Here is a 21250-nt window from a genome sequence, read left to right as displayed (position 1 = left end):
TTTAAATTTTCAAACCGCACTGACTTTTCAATAAATCAACCGATTTTCACGTGGTTGGCACAATTTGACGCAATTTTTTTAGTTTCATGATGAATCTTCATGTTTGAATTGAGAAAACTAGGAAATTTGAAAGTAATTCCAAAAAAAAAAACACTTTTTCTGGTTTTATTTTGTTCATGAAATTTCTTGAACGAATTGACTAATTTTGACCGGCTTAACGGCGATCGGCGTAATTTTTTCATGCTAATAGCTGATTAGTTTTTGAAATCGATCAGTGCAGCCGTTTAAAAGTTATTTAAAAAAATGTCGAAGTTATTTCAAAAAAACACTTGTTTCCAAAGAATCTATCGAGGGTATCTCTCGAACCAATCAACCGATTTTCCCATTTTTGGCGGCGACCGACGCGATTTTTTAAGCTCTAAAATTATTCTACATCAAAAACGATCGGAGAAGAAATGACGAAGTTATATCAAAAAAACACTTTTTTCGATGTTCTTTCGTTCACGATATCTCTCGAACGAATGAATTGACCGGATTGGCGACGATCAGCGTGGTTTTTCAAGCTAAAGAGCAGATTAGTTTTTGAAGTTGATCAATAGAGCTATTTGAAAGATATTCCAAAAAAACCACTTTCAAAAATGATTTTTTTCTTATTTTTTTTTGAGATTTTTCAAAATTTCTATAAATCTATCGGTCCGAATCAGTTCAGTCGCTCAAAAGTTATAAGCGAGTCACATAGTCACACACACACACACACACACACACACACACACACACACACACACACACACACACACACACACAAATTTGATTTTCATAGAATTTTTTTAACTGGAGCACTTCTAAAAATTCAAATTTTCGCCGGAAGTGCCCAATTAAACCTCCTGCTAAAAAATTCTATGAAAATAAAATCTATCGTCTTACCCCAATATGTCTTAGGAAAGGCCTAAACACAGCTGATTTCAAAAGCGGAACTGAAAATTCTAATTTTAAAAGGTCCATCAAGGAAGTTACATTTTGACACACCTAATATATATATATATATATATATATATATATATATATATATATATATATATATATATATATATATATATATATATTGTGACGTGGGAAAATTTGCCCACTAAAATTTCATATTCGAGATTATTTTTTTTTTCTTTTCTTAAGTAGTAATTAGTCTAGAATGTTGGCCAAGCTGATGGAATGCGGAGATTCGATGCGCCTGTGTCGCCCTACGTGGTTTGCGGTGAGAAGGCGAAGCTCGAGGTAATTAAAAATTAAGCCGAACCGCGCCAAATTATCAAAATGAGTATGGATGGATGCGTCCGAAACGAATTTACTTGTAATTAAGAATGTGTGTGATAGAGAGAGCGAATGACAAAAGCGACCGGGCGAACCCGCAGTTCAGTTCGCAATCAACGACCGAGGAGACATCTGGAAGCGACAACGATCAACGAGGGAAACCCGAAACCGGAATGGAATCGGAATTGACGAATAACAGTACGAGGAAGCAACGGGAGCACGCCAGGGCTCCACCTGAACGCCGAATGGAACACTAATTTGGGAATCGACCAACCATCGATCCTGGAAATTTATCCGACGACGGCTGATTGGACGCGCAGCTGGGTAGCTGCGCTAGCGAAAAACCACATGTTGCTGGAAAACGGAAAAGCCAACAATTCTGGGCGGGATACCGAAACGACTGTTGAACCGTTTGTTAATTTTGTTATCACGATCCAAAGTAAAATTGAATCGATTATTAATTATTAATTTTGAATTCTGAGCCGGACACCGAAAAAGCCATTGTCGAACCGCTGATAAAATTATTGTCACGCTACGAAAAAGTGGAACCCGATTATTAATTGTTATTACGAAAATTCAGCCGCTTACGTGGTGAATTTAATTATTTTGTTGAGTAATTGTTATTTTGAGTGTCGATCCAGTCGACGCTAGAATTTCTCTCGTAAATTGCTGTAATTACCAACTGCCAGGCAGTCAAGAATTTGAACACAATTTTGGTTATTTCGACAACAAAAATTCCGTGATGCCATCGCCGAGAGCCTCTGCAGCCGTCAGCACCACCGACACCTGCTATCAGGAATTTCAAATCTCCCTGGAGAGCCGACTGAACGGGGTAAGTGCGGTCGCAGTTTGTTAATACACCTGGGTGACTTCACCGCGGTCCGCGATTAACTCGAGGTCGAATAAGGCCTATTGCTTGTCCGAATTGTAATCTATAATTAATTATTGAATTGTTTTATCGAAAGATCAAATCATTACGCATTTGGTAATTAAGTGAGAAAGTAAAATTGTACCGAAATTCAGCGATTGCGTTGTCGAATTCCGGCTTCGGAGTGACGTCAGCCAGGTATTCGGTGCCAATTTTTTTTTGTTATTACGTAGTAGAAAGATGTTGTGTACAGTTGTCAATTTATTTGGTAAAAGTTTGATATTGTCTGCCGCACCAATTTGGTTCGACTCAGTGGCCATCTAAGAGCGCAATTAGAAACTATACCTCGAGCTTTGTCCCGTATATTGCCCGCCAGGTAACAACAGTTACCGACGGTTCACTTACCCGCCGCGGCGGATAATTGATCGATCGATTGTATCATCGAACCAGTATACGACAAATCGATGCTACTGATAAATGCGAAATTGGCTGTATGAACGAAATACGAAACAGTGTAATTTTTATTGTTAATTTTTGTTTAATTTTGATTCGAAATTGTCTGTTAGGAAGAAAATACGAAGCAATATTAATTTTTTTTTGTTGTTAATTTTTTTTCAAAATTTTAGAAAAGGTTGTTGATTCCGAAAAAAAGGCTAAGACAATTATATTTTTTTTGGGTTGAGAAATTGAAAAAAATTTTATTGATACGAAGCAAAGCGACGATAATTATTAGTTTTTTGATAAATTCGAAATTTTGTGGTAGGAGAAGAAACGCGAAACTATTATAACTTTTCTTTTTGTTGTTAATTTTTCTATTCCTGATTTGTTAAGACGAACGACGACCAGTAAAAATTTTTTTTGTATCGAGAAATTCGAAATTTGTTGTTACGAGACGAGCAGCGAAACAATTATTTTTTTTTGTTGAATTAAAGATTTTGTTGTTGAGAACGGCCCAAAGGGACAGACTTTTGTTTGGATCGATTTATAAATTCTTGTGAAGATAATTTTTATTGCGAATTGCCGAACCTGTGTACTGGTTCAATCTAGTACCTTGTGAGTTAATAAATCGATTTGTAAGCAGTCCCTGTGCGTTAACATTTTCTTTTCTCTGGTGGGAATTATTCCGAATCGATTCCTAGACCCGCACTATCCAATTTAGGATCTCTTCGACGTTGACCTGCCGCCCAACGACGACCAAGTTCTAACTTTCGAACTGCGGAACGTAAAGTTCACGGCGCCCAACAAGCTACGAACCAGGTAAGCCAACATTTAGGTGGAACTCCCCGGTGCTGTCGACGCCAGTGCCGTGAAGGAAAACCCATCATTATATATATATATATATATATATATATATATATATATATATATATATATATATATACTAGCTGTTACCCGCCCGCTTCGCTGGGCAATTATAGAATTGTATTTTTCGATCTAAACTTAAAATTTGATTAGAGTATTGTTTTGACTTTCACAAATTCCAAATTTCATCGAATAAGCATATACCTTTTATCTATGAAATTATTCCAGCTAATATTCATTGTAACTTTCACTGTGCAATCACTATAATGTTTGCGTGGCCTTTTTTTTCAAAAATGAATAATAATTGACACGAAAAAAAAAATTTGAAATGAGAATTTGGAGTCTATAGGAGCTATAGCTTGGAAATTAAAAATTTTTGATGTTAGCACCCACCTTCGCAAACGTCTATGAGATGAGCTATCGTAAAATTTTCCCATGGACTTCTTCTACATCTCTCACAGAAGATTCCTACCAAATTTGGAGTCGATAGGAGCTATAGTTTAAAAACGGGAATTTTTTATTATTAACGGTCCTACAATCCTCTTTGGGGTAGAATATCGTAAAATTCGTTCATAAATTATTTTTTCATCATTTATTATAGAAAATTCCTACAAAATTTGGAGTCTGTAGGAGTTATAGCTTGGAAATTAAAAATTTTGATTGTTAATACCCACCCCCGCAACCCTCTGTGAGGTGAGATATCGTGAAATTTGTTAATAGATTATTTCTACATCTCTTACAATAGATTCCTACCAAAATTGGAGTTGATAGGAGCTACAGTTTAAAAACTGGAGTTTTTCATTGTTAACGCCCCCGCGAACCCCTTTGGGGGTGGAATTTTTTAAAATCTGTTCTTAGCTGACCTCTACAGGGCAAAAGTATAATTCCTACCAAATTTCAAGTTTCTAGGTCGGATGGTTCCCGAGATATCGTGATGAGTCTATCCATCTATAGAACAGCTGCTATATACATCACACACAATTTACCATTTTATTTTTAATCATTCAAATCAGTATAATCATTTAACAATATCAACATTAATATTTATGTTATATTTATCTGTTTTATGATATAATGGAGTTTATCCTTCATGATCATTTCAATACATATTAGCTATTTCAATTATTAATGATTTAGCTATTCTTTCTTAAAAAAAGTATGATTATGAATTCCTACTATCCCAACCATCAATCGATGAAAATCCATGTATTTGCCTAACATTGTGTAGAATAATACTATTGAATAATAATTGTATAGGATATTAATATTTAGTAACTTTCTACTTTTATTCTAATCATTCCTCTGAATTTAGTTTACAACCGAATTTATTATTACAATTTATTCATTTTAACAGTTGTTGTAGCAACGGTAACCATGGCAACGGTATCCATATCAACGGTAACCATGGCAACGGTTGATTAGCGTGGGTGGTTGCGCTGGGGGAGGGGGGGTGAGTTCTATAATTGATGGGTGCCACTTGATGGGTTTCTTAGATTGGCGAATCAAAATGACATTTTCTAAAAAAAAAAAAAAGAGAGAGAGATATAGGGAAGGGGAAGGAGTCACGGGAGGGGAGGGGAAGAATGAGAGGGAGGGGAGGGAGTAGCATAAGTGATGGTAGACGAAAAATTCATTATAGCTAGGAATTGCGTAAAATCCGTTCTTAGTGAGCGTCTACATCACGAATGGAGTAAGTATGCTTAATTTCAAGTCAATCGGGCGAATAGTTTCGGAGATCTCGTGATGAGTGAGTCAGTGGTATTTCGCTTATATATATATATATATATATATATATATATATATATATATATATATATATATATATATATATATATATATAGATAGATATACACATACATACATACATACATACATACATAGATAGTGACAACATCGCGGGGGTAGTCAGGGAAGCTTCCTGTGTCCTTCAAACATCGAAATCTGATGGAAGCTCGATTTTTGTAAAACGGGGTAGATATAATAACTTCCCGATTTTTGACAATCTGAGATTTTTAGCAGGAAGTTGAAAAAGTTTGGAAAATCCGAAAATGCACGACTCATCATGCTCATTTAATTATGAAATATTAATAAAATAAAATAGCTATCCCATTATTTGTCAATAAACAACGAAAATAACGAAAAAAAAAAACACATGAGTCGTACAAAATAAAAAGACAAAAAAAATTTTTAACATAACATCTGTACTAGGAAAGTGATGCATAGGCGCCCCTGGTGGAATAAAATGTACATAATATCTGTAGATATAGATATATCACCATCCATGTTAATTTTACATGGATATATATTAGGGTGGGTCAAAAAAATCGAATAATTTATTTTTGATTTTATACTCTGAAAAATAGGTTCGTAGACACCTAAAAAGAATTCTCTCCAAGTATAAGCTCTTAATTATAACGGGAAGGTCCTCCGCTTTGCGGGTTTCTATTTTTTTCGAATAATCAGATAAAAAAATTTATATCTCGCTTCCAACTGCTTGGAAAAATATTCCGTGGCATAGATTTTGTGAGAAATTGAATGCTTTACAAAAAAGGTCTCTTATGACTTTTTCAAAAACTCAACCGATTAAAAGATATTCATAGTTGAAGTTTGGCTATTTTAAGAAAAATATTCGTTTTTATTATGAATTTTATAAGTCGATGAAAAAAAATTATTTCGGATTGCGGAACTCATGATTTTGTAGGAAATTTACTGCTCTACAAAAATGGTATCTTATGATTTTTTGATTAAGTGAAGCCGTTACGAGATATTCATCGTCAAACATTAACGAATATCAATATTTCCAGTTTTTGATCAATAATTCGATAAATTTTAATTTAAACTATGAGTTTCAGGAAAATTTACATAAATTTGAGTTTCGATCGATAAAGAAATGTTATAATAAGTTAGATAAAGAATTATTGGAATTATCATTGATTTTCCTTGGAGAAATGCCTCAAGAAAAGATTTCTTTCAAACGTCCTGGTGCTGTTCATCATGCTAGATGGATGGCTAATGCCATTTATAGTTTGAAAATGTATCTATTCAGAGATGAATTCAAACTCTCTCAGAAAGAATTGCATGGTCTTCGTCATTTCTGTATTTTTATAGTCACATTGTATTTAAAAGCTTGGTTTTCATCAACTTCTGCAACAACTGCTGCTTATCATGACTTGCAGTTTATGAAAAATTTATTGGAGTACAAACATATCAATCCTTTGATTTCTTCAGCTACGTGTGAAAAAATGATTTCGCACTTATGGTATTTGAGCGATGAACTTGCCATTTTATCACTGTTTGACGATGGCGTTCCATTAGAAGTAAAAAAAGTATTGTTGAAGCTGTTAATACTCGTGAAGGTACAGATTCTAAAGCTAAAAGATTTGTAATTGCTAAAAAGATTTGAATTCATTGGCGCAGAGAACTCTGAGTGACTTTGTGTCTAAAAAGTCATTAAATCTTTTCAAAATCTTCGATCTACCGTATGACTTTCTTGATGTCGATGTTGAATTATGGCCTACTAATGAGAGTTATCTCGAAAATAAAGAATACTTTCAACAACTAAAAGTTGTCAATGATTCAGCAGAGCGAGCTGTTGCATTAGTCAGTGAATATAATCAATGCTTGACAAAAATGAAGAACAATTCCAGTACTTATTGCAAGTTGTCAAAGAACATCAAAAACATTCCCAAATTGTAATAAAAGAAATTATTTATAGTAATAGCGTACTGTTATGTTAAAAATATAGACAATTATATTGCAATTGATAATTCAATAAAAAATTTATCTATAAAAAAGTTAAATACTGGTTGTTTCTCACTTGATTCAATACTTTTCATATTAAATTTGACAAAGAAATATGTCATTCACTTCAAATTAAACTAATCATTGGCTATATGTCGAAAAAAATGCTCTAATTTCTTGTTTTAATGCAATCAAACAAGCTCAAGACTGAAAACAATATTAAAAAATTGTTTATAACATTTCTTTATCGATCGAAACTCAAATTTATGTAAATTTTCCTGAAACTCATAGTTTAAATTAAAATTTATCAAATTATTGATCAAAAACTGGAAATATTGATATTCGTTAATGTTTGACGATGAATATCTCGTCACGGCTTCACTTAATCAAAAATCATAAGAGACCATTTTTGTAGAGCAGTAAATTTCCTACAAAATCAGGAGTTCCGCAATCCGAAATAATTTTTTTCATCGACTTATAAAATTCATAATAAAAACGAATATTTTCCTTAAAATAGCCAAACTTCAACTATGAATATCTTTTAATCGGTTGAGTTTTTGAAAAAGTCATAAGAGACCTTTTTTGTAAAGCATTCAATTTCTCACAAAATCTATGCCACGGAATATTTTTCCAAGCAGTTGGAAGCGAGATATAAATTTTTTTATCTGATTATTCGAAAAAAATAGAAACCCGCAAAGCGGAGGACCTTCCCGTTATAATTAAGAGCTTATACTTGGAGAGAATTCTTTTTAGGTGTCTACGAACCTATTTTTCAGAGTATAAAATCAAAAATAAATTATTCGATTTTTTTGACCCACCCTAATATATATAGATATACAGTCTTGTAGTTTTCGTTTTTTATTAATTGCAATTAAACGACACTGAATTAATTAATCATTCACATTCAGTGACCTACAATCGTCGATTAGGATTAAAAAAAAAAAAATTTAACTCAAATAATGGATTTTTTCACAAGTTACAGTGTTTCCGGGTTTCACACATGACGGACAGGAAAATTTTTTGACCTATTTTGGTGTTTTTTTCAAATTCTTTTGAAGTAAATCAATTTTTAAAAAGTATGGAATTAATTTCCATTAAATTGTCTCGACAATAGTATGCAAAATATGTTGATTCTCTGAACTAACAAGGCTATAATAATAAAAATAGCCGCCAAAATGAGGCGAAAAAAATTTTTCGATTGTAAAGCACTCTCTGATGCTTCGCATCATGAGTCGTGCAATTGTTTGTAAAAAAAAAAAAAGATGATTTAAAATTTCGAAAATAAAAGAGGTAGGAATGTAAAAATTCAGTTAACAAAAAAAAGGAATTATTTTAAAAAAGATAAGCATAAAATTAGAAAATTTATAAACAAGATATTGTAACAATATTTTTCCCCGTAATCGAATTCTAAAACCGGAGGCCGAGATACTGGCCGGGTAGAGTAAACTACGCTCGCCCTGAAATTGAATAAATAGGCCCGATGACCCTCAGGCTGGGGTAGTGCACGATTTGGATGCCAGATAATTTTATCTAAAAATTACCAAAAGTAATATTCAGGGGCCGCGCCAAGCGATCAATCAGTGATTCAAATTCTTACAAACCAGTGAGACGTCAAATAGATGACTGAAATGTAAATTGTCTCAGAAAGTTGAAAGGAAACGAAAGGAAAATCAAATAGGATAGGCAAGCGAGCACAAAGAAGTTAATACAGTAATTGTTTAGATAGATAGATTGATAGAAAGAACAAGAAAAGAAATTCAAATTAAATAATTTATTTAATTTAATTGAAGGCCTAGGAGGTAGGATTTACTGAGAACCTCCAAGGGCCGGAATGATTGTATATATATTTAACAAAATGAATTCTTCGTGGAATTCTTGATTTAACAACAATCTTCTTTGGAATCCAATTAACAATAATAATCCGCTTAGCAAGAATAACGCTTGTGACAAAATACCAATCTTAATAACAATATAAATTCAACAATATTGAATATAAATAATATCAATAATAATTGAGGTTTGTCAAAACTGTCTTATTACAGTATTTATGACAGGAAATGACCTCTTAGAACCATAATAATAATAATAATAATAATAATAATAATAAATTGTATATACACTACTGGAAAAAATTAAGGGATCAAAAAAAAATTCCAAATTTTTCGGTAGTTTTCAACAGGCCGTAACTTTGAGAGAAATGGTCGTACAGGAAATAAAAAAAAAAGGAAATTGTAGCTCCAAGTGTCTAGTTTTTGGATTAGAACTTCAAAATTTTGTAGCCTCCGCGGTTTCTGAGTAATCGTAGAAAAACCAGCAACAAAAAAATTCTCAAAATTTTTTTAGTTTTTTTTTTGGTCTACGGGCGTGGAAAAAAATTTTTTAGCTTAACCACCATAAGGATCGGATACTTTGTTCATTTAGCTTTAATTTCTTTTTTTAAACACCCTGATACGTCCACTCCTCGCTCAGATATCGGTCTTCAAATGAAAAAGGATCTTTTTGTCTTTGATTATCGATGTCTCAGCAACCAATGATCGCACAGAAAGTTAAAGGTGGGTTTCAAGAACTTGAATGAATTCCCCTTAACGACTGTCCATTGTTTTTTTCGAAAAAAAATTTTTTCTTTCCGTCACATGAATTTGAAAATGCAACAAAAAAAGGGCTTTTAGTGGTTTTTTGGAAAATCAAGCGCTGGATCGAAAATATTGAGGAAACCACTAATGTTAAGTGTGCCTTTTACAGTTCAATATGTCCACAAAAACCCTACAAAGAATCAAATTAATCCAGCCAGCCGTTTTTTTGTTTCACTTGATCGAATTTTTAAAAAAATTAAAGGATCACGTTTTTTGCTCTGAAAAGCTCATAATTTTTAAAAATGAGAAAAAAAATTGTTTTTTCGAGCTTTTTCAACATTTTTGTTCCAGAAAGTGCTTAAATTGAAAAAAAAAAAAATTTTTTTTGAAATTTTTTCTCTTGAAAAGTTTAAGAAAACAATTACCGCCGGCATTAGCGTTATCCAAAGCGTACCACGTGGAGGTTGCGCGGTCGGATTTACGCTTCTCTCTCTCTCTCTCTCTCTCTATGTGTGTGTGTGTGTGTGTGTGTGTGTGTGTGTGTGTGTGTGTGTGTGTGTGTGTGTGTGTGTGTGTGTGTGTGTGTGTGTGTGTGTGTGTGTGTGTGTGTGTGTGTGTGTGTGTGAGGTATTTCAGGAGAATTGAGACCCGGTGGCTCGTCAGTTCCACCGTATTTAATGACTCCAAACTCATTCTCTGAAGGTTTTTGTTGGTTCAATACCGGGTATTACCACCCCTGTTTTCAATAACGGCTCTCAAACGTTCAGCCATGTTTATGCAGACGGTAATTTGAGGCTGCGGAATGGTATTCCAAATGTGCTGAAGCGCGCGCTCCAAAGCAGCTAAGTTCTGCAAATTTCGATACTCTCTGCGCAACCGACGGCCCATTATGTCCCAAACGTGCTCTATGGGGTTGAGATCTGGACTCATTGCTGGGTGTCGCAACAATGTGATGTCATGCCGCTCAAAGAAGCGCCGGGTAATGTTGGCTGTGAGATGTAACGTCTAGCTGTCAAATTTTCGCGTACAATTACCAAAGGTGTTCTCCAATTTCGTGAAACGCCGCCCCACACCATAACTGATCCACCGCCGTAGGCAACGACTGGACAGACAAAGTTCTGGCGAAAACGTTCTCCACGACGGCGCCAAACGAGAGGACGTCGATCGTTGCCATACAGATTAAAACGAGACTCATCAGTGAATAAAACATTTGTCCATTCCCTCAAGTTCCAATTTCGATGATCGTAAGCATACGCTAAACGAGCTCGACGATGTCTTGCTGTCAATAGGGGTACACGATTAGGATGTTGTGCATGTAACCCAGTTTCACGAAGACGGTTGATGATTGTTCGAGAGCAAATGTTTCGCACTTGATGCCGTCGTCGCTGTTGCTGTTGTTGTTGCTGTTGTCTGCGATTGGGGAAGTTTCGAGCGACAATATTCGCATTGACGAAAGGTTGTCGTCGAACTTCTCTAACAATTGTTCGATCATCGCGGGCATTAGTGACTCGATGGCGACCTTGTCCGGGGCGACGATGATATTGATTCGTCTCTTGGTATCTGGTATAAGCTCGAGATACGACAGATTGACTTACACCCATCCGGATAGCAACTGCATGTTGAGTGTAACCTTCGTCGATAAGAGTCACTAACCGAGCGACTTCCACCTCCGATAAATGTCGTCTAACCATGATTAAGAATCAAAAGTCAGAAATTTTCAATTTTGACCAAATAATTAAAAAAAATTTTTTTTAGCGCAGAGGGATTAGTTTTGAAAAAAACTGTTGAATGAAGCGATTTGCTAAGGATTCACACAAAGAAAAGAAAAAAAAAAGTCCGAAAAGCGTATGAAAAAAATCGAAATCCGATTGGGGGTATTAACTTTTTTTATTAATTTAATTAAAAGGAGATCAGTAGAATCAAGGAATACAGCGGTGGAAAGGTGATAAAAATCATTGGGCGATGGTTTTTTGAGTTTCCTTAACTTGTTAAAAAAAAAATTTTTCCAAAAAAAATTTTTTTTTTTAAATTTTTTTTTCGAACAAAATTTTTTTTTTGAAAAATTTTTTTTTTTTTGAAAATTTAAGCACTTTTTGGAACGAAAATGTGGAAAAAGCTCGAAAAAACCATTTTTTTTTCTCATTTTTAAAAAATTATGAGCTTTTCAGAGCAAAAAACGTGATCCTTTAATTTTTTCAAAAATTCGATCAAGTGAAACAAAAAAACGGCTGGCTGGATTAATTTGATTCTTTGTAGGGTTTTTGTGGACATAATGAACTGTAAAAGGCACACTTAACATTAGTGGTTTCCTCAATATTTTCGATCCAGCGCTTGATTTTCCAAAAAACCACTAAAAGCCCTTTTTTTGTTGCATTTTCAAATTCATGTGACGGAAAGAAAAAATTTTTTTTCGAAAAAAACAATGGACAGTCGTTAAGGGGAATTCATTCAAGTTCTTGGAACCCACCTTTAACTTTCTGTGCGATCATTGGTTCCTGAGATATCGATAATCAAAGACAAAAAGATCCTTTTCCATTTGAAGACCGATATCTGAGCGAGGAGTGGACGTATCAGGGTGTTTAAAAAAAGAAATTAAAGCTAAATGAACAAAGTATCCGATCCTCATGGTGGTTAAGCTAAAAAAATTTTTTCCACGCCCGTAGACCAAAAAAAAGAACTAAAAAAATTTTGAGAATTTTTTTGTTGCTGGTTTTTCTACGATTACTCAGAAACCGCGGAGGCTACAAAATTTTGAAGTTCTAATCCAAAAACTAGACACTTGGAGCTACAATTTCCTTTTTTTTTATTTCCTGTACGACCATTTCTCTCAAAGTTACGGCATGTTGAAAACTACCGAAAAATTTGGAATTTTTTTTTTGATCCCTTAATTTTTTCCAGTAGTGTATAAGTAAGTATTAGATTACCGCTTAATATTCGCGTTATTAATTAATAATTGAGTGAATTAAGCGATAACAAAATTTCAAAAATTAATTCAATAATCATCACCCTTTGCCAAGGTCGATTACATGCAGGACTGGGCGAACGAGTGTGTCGATATCTTTTAACAAGAATAATAGTAATAATAGTTATAACAATTTAAACGCAATATAATTTCTTACTTGCGCAAATGCGCCAAAAACTAACACGAGTCACAGGATGCACGTGGGATGTCAACCGACGCGAGATTTCCTTGAGAGGTTATTTTTGTAAGCAACAAATCATCCCACGTTTAATTCAAATTTTATTTAATTTCAATAATGAATTATTCAACAAAAATTTTCCACGTGCTAACCACGTGGTGAAAATGGCGGTCTCTCACAGAAATCGGCGCTCGTTCACGCCCGGGAGGTTCTCAATAATCTACCCCGGTGGAATAATGCTAAAGGACTTACCAAAACGAGTCCAATTAATTGACAATGAATTTTTAAGACAGTCAATCGGCAACAACTGGCCAGCAATAGTAAAAAATATTCAAGAATAACTGAACTCAAACACACTGGTGCTTACAAGTGCAGTTTTCACCCGTGACTGACTATATATATTTTTGCCGGCAGTATGCTGCCAGCTGGAGCTACCGAGCCGACCTCGTGAGGGACTTTCCGTCGCCTCGGGTCCGCCGCGGTGCTATTTGAAAATTCCAATTTCCACAACAATTGAGAAACCTCCTCGGGACGTGAATCGGACCGATATTCACAAGTAACAGGGCTTCCAATAATAAATAGAAACATTAGTTATATAATTATTTAGCAATCGAGATGTTATGTCCAGACAATTTGATTAATTGAAATTAAAATTAAAATATTTAAATAAGTCGAGACGATCATAAATTTCGTTCGCTGAAACAATATAAGAAATGAATGTAATTTTAAAATAGTTATTTTTTACATACGAAAAAATACGATAAGACTTAGACGGTAGAAAAAAAGGTTGCACTAATGACACCAGGGTCATTAACGCAACGCTCGACACAATCTGTGGATATTTTTCCTCGAAACTTAAATGAAAATCTTAAGCTTAAAATTAAACGGACCCAAGGATAAGAGGGCAATAAAAAAATGCAATATAGAACCTTAGGACTAAAGTAAGTAGTGATAAAAAGAAAAATATCTATGCGGGATGTTTGTTTAGGCTAGAGTAATTTAGTTACAATAGGTAGTAAAATCTAAAAATAATTTCAAAAAAAATTTCCAACGATAGAATCTGTCCTTTCACAAGCAACTCAATTTACTTAAGATTCAAATCAACCAAGGTTACGTTTTCGAAAAATTTTAACAGATATTTTTTTTTTCAATATTTAAAAACTTTAATGACAATTGTTAGGAGGTCAAGATTTACCCAAGCCCGCTTAAGCTTATTATTATTATATATCTATACTATTATTATTATAACTAGTGAGTTGGCGGCGACCTACGCGCCGCTTGACGGCGCATACGACTCCTCTCCCCACATTCTATACTTTTCTACGTATGCACGTTCTTCACTTGGTCGTGCTACAAGCTACCACGTGCTTTACATATATATTAATTATCTCTGTTACAGAATACGTTATATTATTACAATATTATTAATCACAGTTTATTAATTATTAGATACTTAGAAGACAAATAAAGATTTATCTAGATTATTTAATATAAATACTGGTGTAAATTAATTCACTTCCGAACAGGTTATTGAGGCCCAGTGCACGCTACCACAGCGTTTGTGATTTTTTTTTACTAAAAATATAATAAATTTTGTGGAAGTGATTTATTATAAGGTAAGAGTATTTATAAACATTAATTTAGAAAATAAAATATACAAAAATTAAGTAAGAAGATAAGACGAAATGAATAGATGAGTGAGTCATGCATGCACATAAAAGATATAACGCAATAGATGCGTATTAACAGACGACGAATTAGACAACTTAGGAAAAACTGACAAATATTTATTTGCGTCATTAAATACATTCATAGATTTCTGTATATATAATTTTCAGTATATTAGAATGTGACAAAGAGATTAACATTGAGTAGATTGTCTTTTGTTTTATGATGAAATAATCAGTGAAGCCGGTAGGCGCGAAAAATTTCAAGATGTCGGATAACGGCGTCATAATAATAATAATAATATATAAGAAATCACGTGTATTACACTTTAGATTACGATGCTTTAAGATGATTTAAACTAGATTTTGGATTTGATTATGAATCATCACAAATCTTGAAATAAAATAAAAATGTATTTGGACATGTCATAAATATTGATCAATATAAAATACATATCAGAAATATTTCGGTAACTTGAGATATGCGATGCTTGCGTTCGGTATCAAGTATCTTATAGTTTGTGAGGTTGTTTGTTTGCACAATGTATCCCGAGTGTGTGCGTGATCAACCGCCTTCAATGTCGTTTTATTGTCGTACGTAAAACTACACGTTAGAATAGGTGTGCATACTCGAGGTGGTACTGTGTCAATGATCAATCTTGCGTTTCAAATTAAAGTGAATTGCTGTGCGTTCATTTTGGTTTAGAAGCACGAAACAGAATAAAAATTAAGAAGAGTATCGGGTACTAGATGAATAGAATTTTAGAATATTAATAATAAGAGATAGACGATAAATTATTAATTAAATAATAAACTATTAATTAAATGTATATTTAAGTAAATTTAAATTCTGTTTCATAAAATCCGAAATAGATGTCAGAGTCAGATAAAAAGATTACACTGGTTGATTATGATAGTGAGGGAAGTCTTGAAAGAATTGAAGATCCTGAAAATGTGGAACGAGAATCAGAATTACAAATCAAGACTGAGAAAATTGTGGACACTTTTTACAGTCTGTCACAGTTTCACAAAGGATTGATTCAATCAGCAGATGAAGTTAATTCAGAGTCATCAACAACAACTGATAATAATAAGGAAGTAAAGGTGTCTTCCAAAAGGATGAATAACTTCTCAACTCCTGTCAAACCAAGCCAGTCGACGAGTAAGTAATGACTATAAAATAATTTAGAAGCTGTAAACATAATTAGAAGACACAATTTAAGAATAGATGAAAGTGTTTAAGAGTAGTTAGATGAGGCCTATTTAAGATGTATAAAGATGTATAGATGTTAAGAAAATCCCAGATATTAATTAAGATTACATGTTTACAGGTACAGATGATGCTAAAGATGATGATGCTAAAGATGATAATGCTAAAGATGATGATGATCTTAAAGACAAGAGTGAAAATACCAAGATTAAAATTAGAAGCAGCGAAAAGATGTTAATGCTTGGTAATAAAGATTTAGATGATATGAAGAGGTTGATGCTGGAGTCAAACAAGAAGACTCAAGAAATGGCAATGTCGATGGAAAGAACAGCTAGGAGACTCGAGGAAGTTTCAATTGCAATGTTAGATGCCCTAAAGGTAATGACAAAAGGGTATAAAGCAGAGTTAGATCGCGAAAAGACTAAGGCAGAAGCATAGGTAAAGAATTCACATACATTTCCTACTTTCCCAAATAAGAATGATTTAGAAGTTACAAATGGGAATCATATTATCTCTAGAGATTTGAATGTAATTAAAGATGCATTACTATCAAATCAAAGTAAGATTAATGTTAGACGAGAATATAGATTAACTCAAAAAACAAACTATAATATCTGGTTTGATTATTTAAAATCAGAACGTACTAGTTGTGATTTATTAGATGTAATAGATGAAAATAACAGTAATAATAATAACTTATCAAATTCAATAAATAATAAAAGAAAATGCCTTGTTAGAGATATTATTATTAATCATTAAGGTGAAAATTATCAGAAGAGAATTCTTGATATTTCTGAACCCGTAGAAATTTTGAAAAGAATTAAAGAATGTAGAAAAAAACAGATAAACCTTACATCAAGTTCAGTTAGAAAAAGACTGTATTCAATCAAGATGAAAAAGAATGAGAAGGTCAACGACTTCTGTGAAAAATTTGACCAGATCATTAGAGAATATGATTCTTGTGGAGATGGAGAAAAATTAACTGAGCAAGAGATTAGATCAGCTTTTTATCAAGCAATCACCCCTGTAACTCCTCAATTAATGTCCGCAGATTTTCTTAACAGATCTCAGTCAAAAGAGATGATGACACTAAATGAAATGAAATCTTTTATTCTACAGTTAGAAGCAGAAAAGAAGACCGGAGATGGAGATGATAATGTCAAAGCTCAAACAGCCAAATTTGACGGTAAAACAAGATGCTATAGATGTGCTAAGACCGGACATAGAATTGAGGACTGCTCATTGTCAAAAGACTTGTGGTTTTGTTATTTTTGCCAGGACATTAAAAATCACAAAGGTGCAGAATGCAAGGAAGGAAGACTCAAAAGTAAGGTTTTGAATAATAATGATAATATAAAATCTAGACGATAAAAATAAATCAGATTGGGAATACAACGCTTACTGTTGTAAAGCTGTTATGATTCAAGAAGATGACACCGATGAACCAGAAGTAGATTTACAAAGGAAGGAGGGAGATTCAGAAAACATAGAGGCCAAGGATTCTTCAATTAGGAGGGAGGAAGAAGTTACAACACCTCCAGAAATAGAACAACATCCTGAAAATCCAAATGATGACATATTTAATTGGGATTCTAGTTTAATAACTAGAAATATAATTAAGTTAGATGATATCGAGAGCATTAAGAATTTAGAAGAACTATTCACATCAAATTCATTAGAGCAAGGGACAGCAGAGTCAAGTAAAATAAATGAAGCTATGTTATGGCATGTAAGACTTGGTCATGCTTCATTAAATTATCTCAAGAAGTTACAGAAAGTATACAGCAAATTAGAAAAAGTTAAATTTGATGATTCAATTCTAAATTGTGAAATATGTATTACATCAAAGATGCAAAAATTACCATTTAAAGAAGTTAGAAGACGAGTATCAAGACCATTACAAATAATACATACGGACACGATAGGTCCAATGAAACCAACTTCACACCCAGGACACAAAAGATTTATTAATGTATACATAGATGACTACTCCAGATTAGCTAGAGCATATTCAGTAAAGACTAAAGATGAATCAGGAGAAACATTAGAAAAATTTCTAATATCTACAAGAAACCTACTCGGCAAAGATGAAAAGGTATGCTACGTTAGATCGGATCAAGGAACAGAATTCACTGGTGGAAAATTTCTAGAGGTTTTAAGAAAAGAAAAGATAGAATTAGAATTAACACCGTCTTATACCCCTGAACATAATGGAGTCTCTGAAAGATTCAACGCCACGTTGCAGAGAAAGGTCAGAACCTATATGCTAGATTCTGGTTTACCCAAGAGTATGTGGGAGTTAGCAGTGGACGCAGCTGTTCACTCATACAACCGAACACCACATAAATCTATAGATTATAATGTACCATTGATGAAATTTAATAAGGATGAAAATTGTCATTTTGACAAAATTAAAAGATTTGGATGTATTGGATATATTAGAATTCCAAAACCAGAGCACAAGTTCAGCGAGAGAGCAATCAAAGCAGTCATGGTGGGATATAAACCCACAGGATACTTGCTATGGCATCCAAGTACTGGAAAATTTCTAGAGTCACGACATATTAGATTCAATGAAAAATTAGTGTACAAAGATGTATATAAGATTAAACAAACAGAAGAAACTGAAGATGAAATTAGTTGGAAATCAGATGAAAATGTACCAAATAATTTAGAAGACAAAACCAACGAAGAAAAGGAGAAACCGGAACAAAGAAAAAGAGGAAGACCCCGTAAAAATTCACTAGATGTTAAAAACTTAAATGAAAAGAAGAACTCATCAGAAGAAATTAGACCATGTACTACAGGTGAGATGAAAAGAAAATTAGAATCTAAAAAGGATAAAGATAGAAAATTGATTGAAGACATAAGCTTCGCAAGAAATGTCAACGTGTCTGAAGATCAATCTAACATGGATGAACAAGAATCAATAAGATGTTTAATTACTACTTTAAACAGAGAACCTATCAGCTATGATGAGGCAAGTAACTTAAGTGAAAGAAGTCAATGGATGAAGGCTATCAAAGATGAATTGGACTCAATAACTAAAAATGACGTCTGGGAATTCGTAGAATTGGAAGAAGCAAGTAAAACTAAAGGAAAATTAAATATCATTGATTCAAGGTGGGTATTTAAAAGGAAAATAGAATTAAATAAAGATGTACTTTATAAAGCACGACTAGTATGTCGAGGTTTTAAAGATAAGAATGATTATGATCTAAAAGATACATATACGCCAGTATCTAGACTATCACTCACACGAGCATTACTTTCAATAGTAAATAAATATGATCTAGAAATCTGTCAATATGATGTGAAAACTGCATTCCTCTATGGAAATTTAGATGAAGACATTTACATGAAGATACCAGAAGGTCTAGATGTAGATGAAAAGACGAAGCAAACAAAGATACTTAAATTAAAGAAATCTTTGTATGGATTAAAAGTAAGTCCTAAGAAGTGGAATATAAAATTCAATCAAGTGGTAAAAGAGATTGGTCTCGAAAATGATCTACATGAACCATGTTTATACACTTGGAGGAAAAATGGAATTGTAGCTGTACTGCTAATTTATGTAGATGACATTTTAGCTGCTAGCAATGATCCAAAGAAGTTAGACGAAATTGGACACCATTTATGTAAGAATTTTGAGATGAAAGTTCTTGGTGAACCCAAGATATTTCTTGGAATTGAGATAGAAAGAAATAGAGAAGAGAAATACATTGTATTAAATCAAAGTAGTTATATAGAAAGCATTTTAAATAGATTTAAGATGACTGACTGTAACCCGCAGAATACTCCAATGGTTACCAGACAAGTTGAAAATAGAAGTAAAAGAAGAAAATTGGAAGAGTTAGAATCATCTGAATGTGAACAATCGTCAATAACTAGAAAAGCTCCATACAGAGAGGCAATTGGAAGTCTTATGTACTTAGCAAATGGAACTAGACCAGATATTTCGTTTGCTGTACATTACTTAGCTAGAAAACAACTAAGTGCTACCGAAGATGATTGGAAAGATGTAAAAAGAATTTTGAGATATTTGAAAGGTACAGTAAATTTAAACCTGAAATATACAGGTAACTCAGATGACTTAGAAGCTTTCTCAGATGCCAGTTTCAAAGATAATGATGACTCCACGTCATCAGGAGGATACATTATTAGATTTTTTGATGACGTAATAGCTTGGAGAAGTCACAAACAAAGGTACGTTACACTGTCCACTTGTCAAGCAGAATATTTGGCAATGAGTGATGCTTGCCAAGAGATAATATCTCTAGATAAAGCAATTAGATTTGTAATTGGAAAGACATTATTTCCTACTACTATTTGGTGTGATAACAAGTCAGCAGACGACTGTACTAAGAAGGATGGAAGTCACAAACTTAAGATGTTCGATAATAGTGTAAATGAAATTAAATTAGAATTACTAGAAAGAGAGAAAACAGGTAATAGAAAACACATGGCAAAAACACATGGTGATTTCATTAAACAATGCGTTAATGAAAATAGAATAAGAGTCTGTTGGATATCTACGAAAGAGAATCTAGCAGATATACTTACAAAACCATTACCTGCAGAACCATTTAGATATTTAAGAGATAGACTTTTGGACTAGAATAATTAGAAGTTCATAAAATTGATAGAATTAATTACAATTATATGTTCACTATGTTACAGAAAAATCAGTTGATCGTATGAAGTAGCGCAGTGGAAGCTGGACGTGGGAAAATGAAGGGAGTGTTAGGAGGTCAAGATTTACCCAAGCCCGCTTAAGCTTATTATTATTATATATCTATACTATTATTATTATAACTAGTGAGTTGGCGGAGACCTACGCGCCGCTTGACGGCGCATACGACTCCTCTCCCCACATTCTATACTTTTCTACGTATGCACGTTCTTCACTTGGTCATGCTACAAGCTACCACGTGCTTTACATATATATTAATTATCTCTGTTACAGAATACGTTATATTATTACAATATTATTAATCACAGTTTATTAATTATTAGATACTTAGAAGACAAATAAAGATTTATCTAGATTATTGAATATAAATACTGGTGTAAATTTATTCACTTCCTAACAACAATGCAATTAGATAGTATGTAAAAAAGAAACCAATCACTCAACAAATTAAACAACTAAAATTTTACTCAACTGAATCGTTAAATGAATATTAGAAACTGAGCAAATTCTAACGAGATGCAGAGGCTTGATAAAATTATTCAAGTTATCAGAAATGTTAAATATTCCGAACAAAAAAAGAAACTCATTTAAAACTCAACAAATTAGATAACTAAAATTTTACTCAAACTAAATCGTTAAATGAATATTAGAAACTAAGCAAATTCTATGAGAAACGAATTTCATATTCTCTATAATTAAATAAATTCTAGAATTGAATAAGATTCGCGATCGCAACTAAAACGATTAAATT

At 33.2% G+C, this 21250-nt stretch overlaps 2 protein-coding genes across 12 annotated transcripts in view; both read left to right on the top strand.

Moving 5' to 3' along the window:
* The window catches only part of LOC141529218 (uncharacterized), a 330321-nt gene that overhangs the window by 302802 nt on the left and 6269 nt on the right, over positions 1 to 21250 (top strand). The gene's annotated exons all lie outside the window — the stretch shown is intronic.
* LOC141529499 (uncharacterized) lies at positions 13914 to 20987 on the top strand. Of its 3 annotated transcripts, none has more exons than XM_074246046.1 (3): positions 13914 to 15758; positions 15928 to 16184; positions 20487 to 20987. In XM_074246046.1, the coding sequence occupies exons 1-3, from the start codon at positions 15470 to 15472 to the stop codon at positions 20505 to 20507; spliced, it is 567 nt and encodes a 188-aa protein (XP_074102147.1). In that variant the 5' UTR covers positions 13914 to 15469; the 3' UTR covers positions 20508 to 20987. The 3 variants fall into 3 exon arrangements, with proteins under 3 accessions (XP_074102147.1, XP_074102146.1, XP_074102145.1); XM_074246045.1 differs by having other exon boundaries at positions 15928 to 16244; XM_074246044.1 differs by lacking the exon at positions 20487 to 20987 and adding an exon at positions 16926 to 17177.

Source organism: Cotesia typhae, unplaced genomic scaffold (assembly GCF_013202065.1).
Source record: "Cotesia typhae breed Kobodo isofemale line unplaced genomic scaffold, CoteBio_Ctyphae contig_48, whole genome shotgun sequence".
In the NCBI taxonomy this organism is placed as follows: Eukaryota; Metazoa; Arthropoda; class Insecta; order Hymenoptera; family Braconidae; genus Cotesia; species Cotesia typhae.
This window is presented reverse-complemented; position numbering and strand designations above follow the sequence as displayed.

Excerpts from the sequence above, each read along its gene's own strand:
- LOC141529499 (XM_074246044.1), top strand. The coding sequence starts at position 15,470 with ATGTCAGAGTCAGATAAAAAGATTACACTGGTTGATTATGATAGTGAG. Across the intron at positions 15,759-15,927 it reads CAAACCAAGCCAGTCGACGA|GTACAGATGATGCTAAAGAT; the intron begins GTAAGTAATGAC and ends ACATGTTTACAG. Across the intron at positions 16,185-16,925 it reads CAATGTTAGATGCCCTAAAG|TTAGAAGCAGAAAAGAAGAC; the intron begins GTAATGACAAAA and ends TTTATTCTACAG.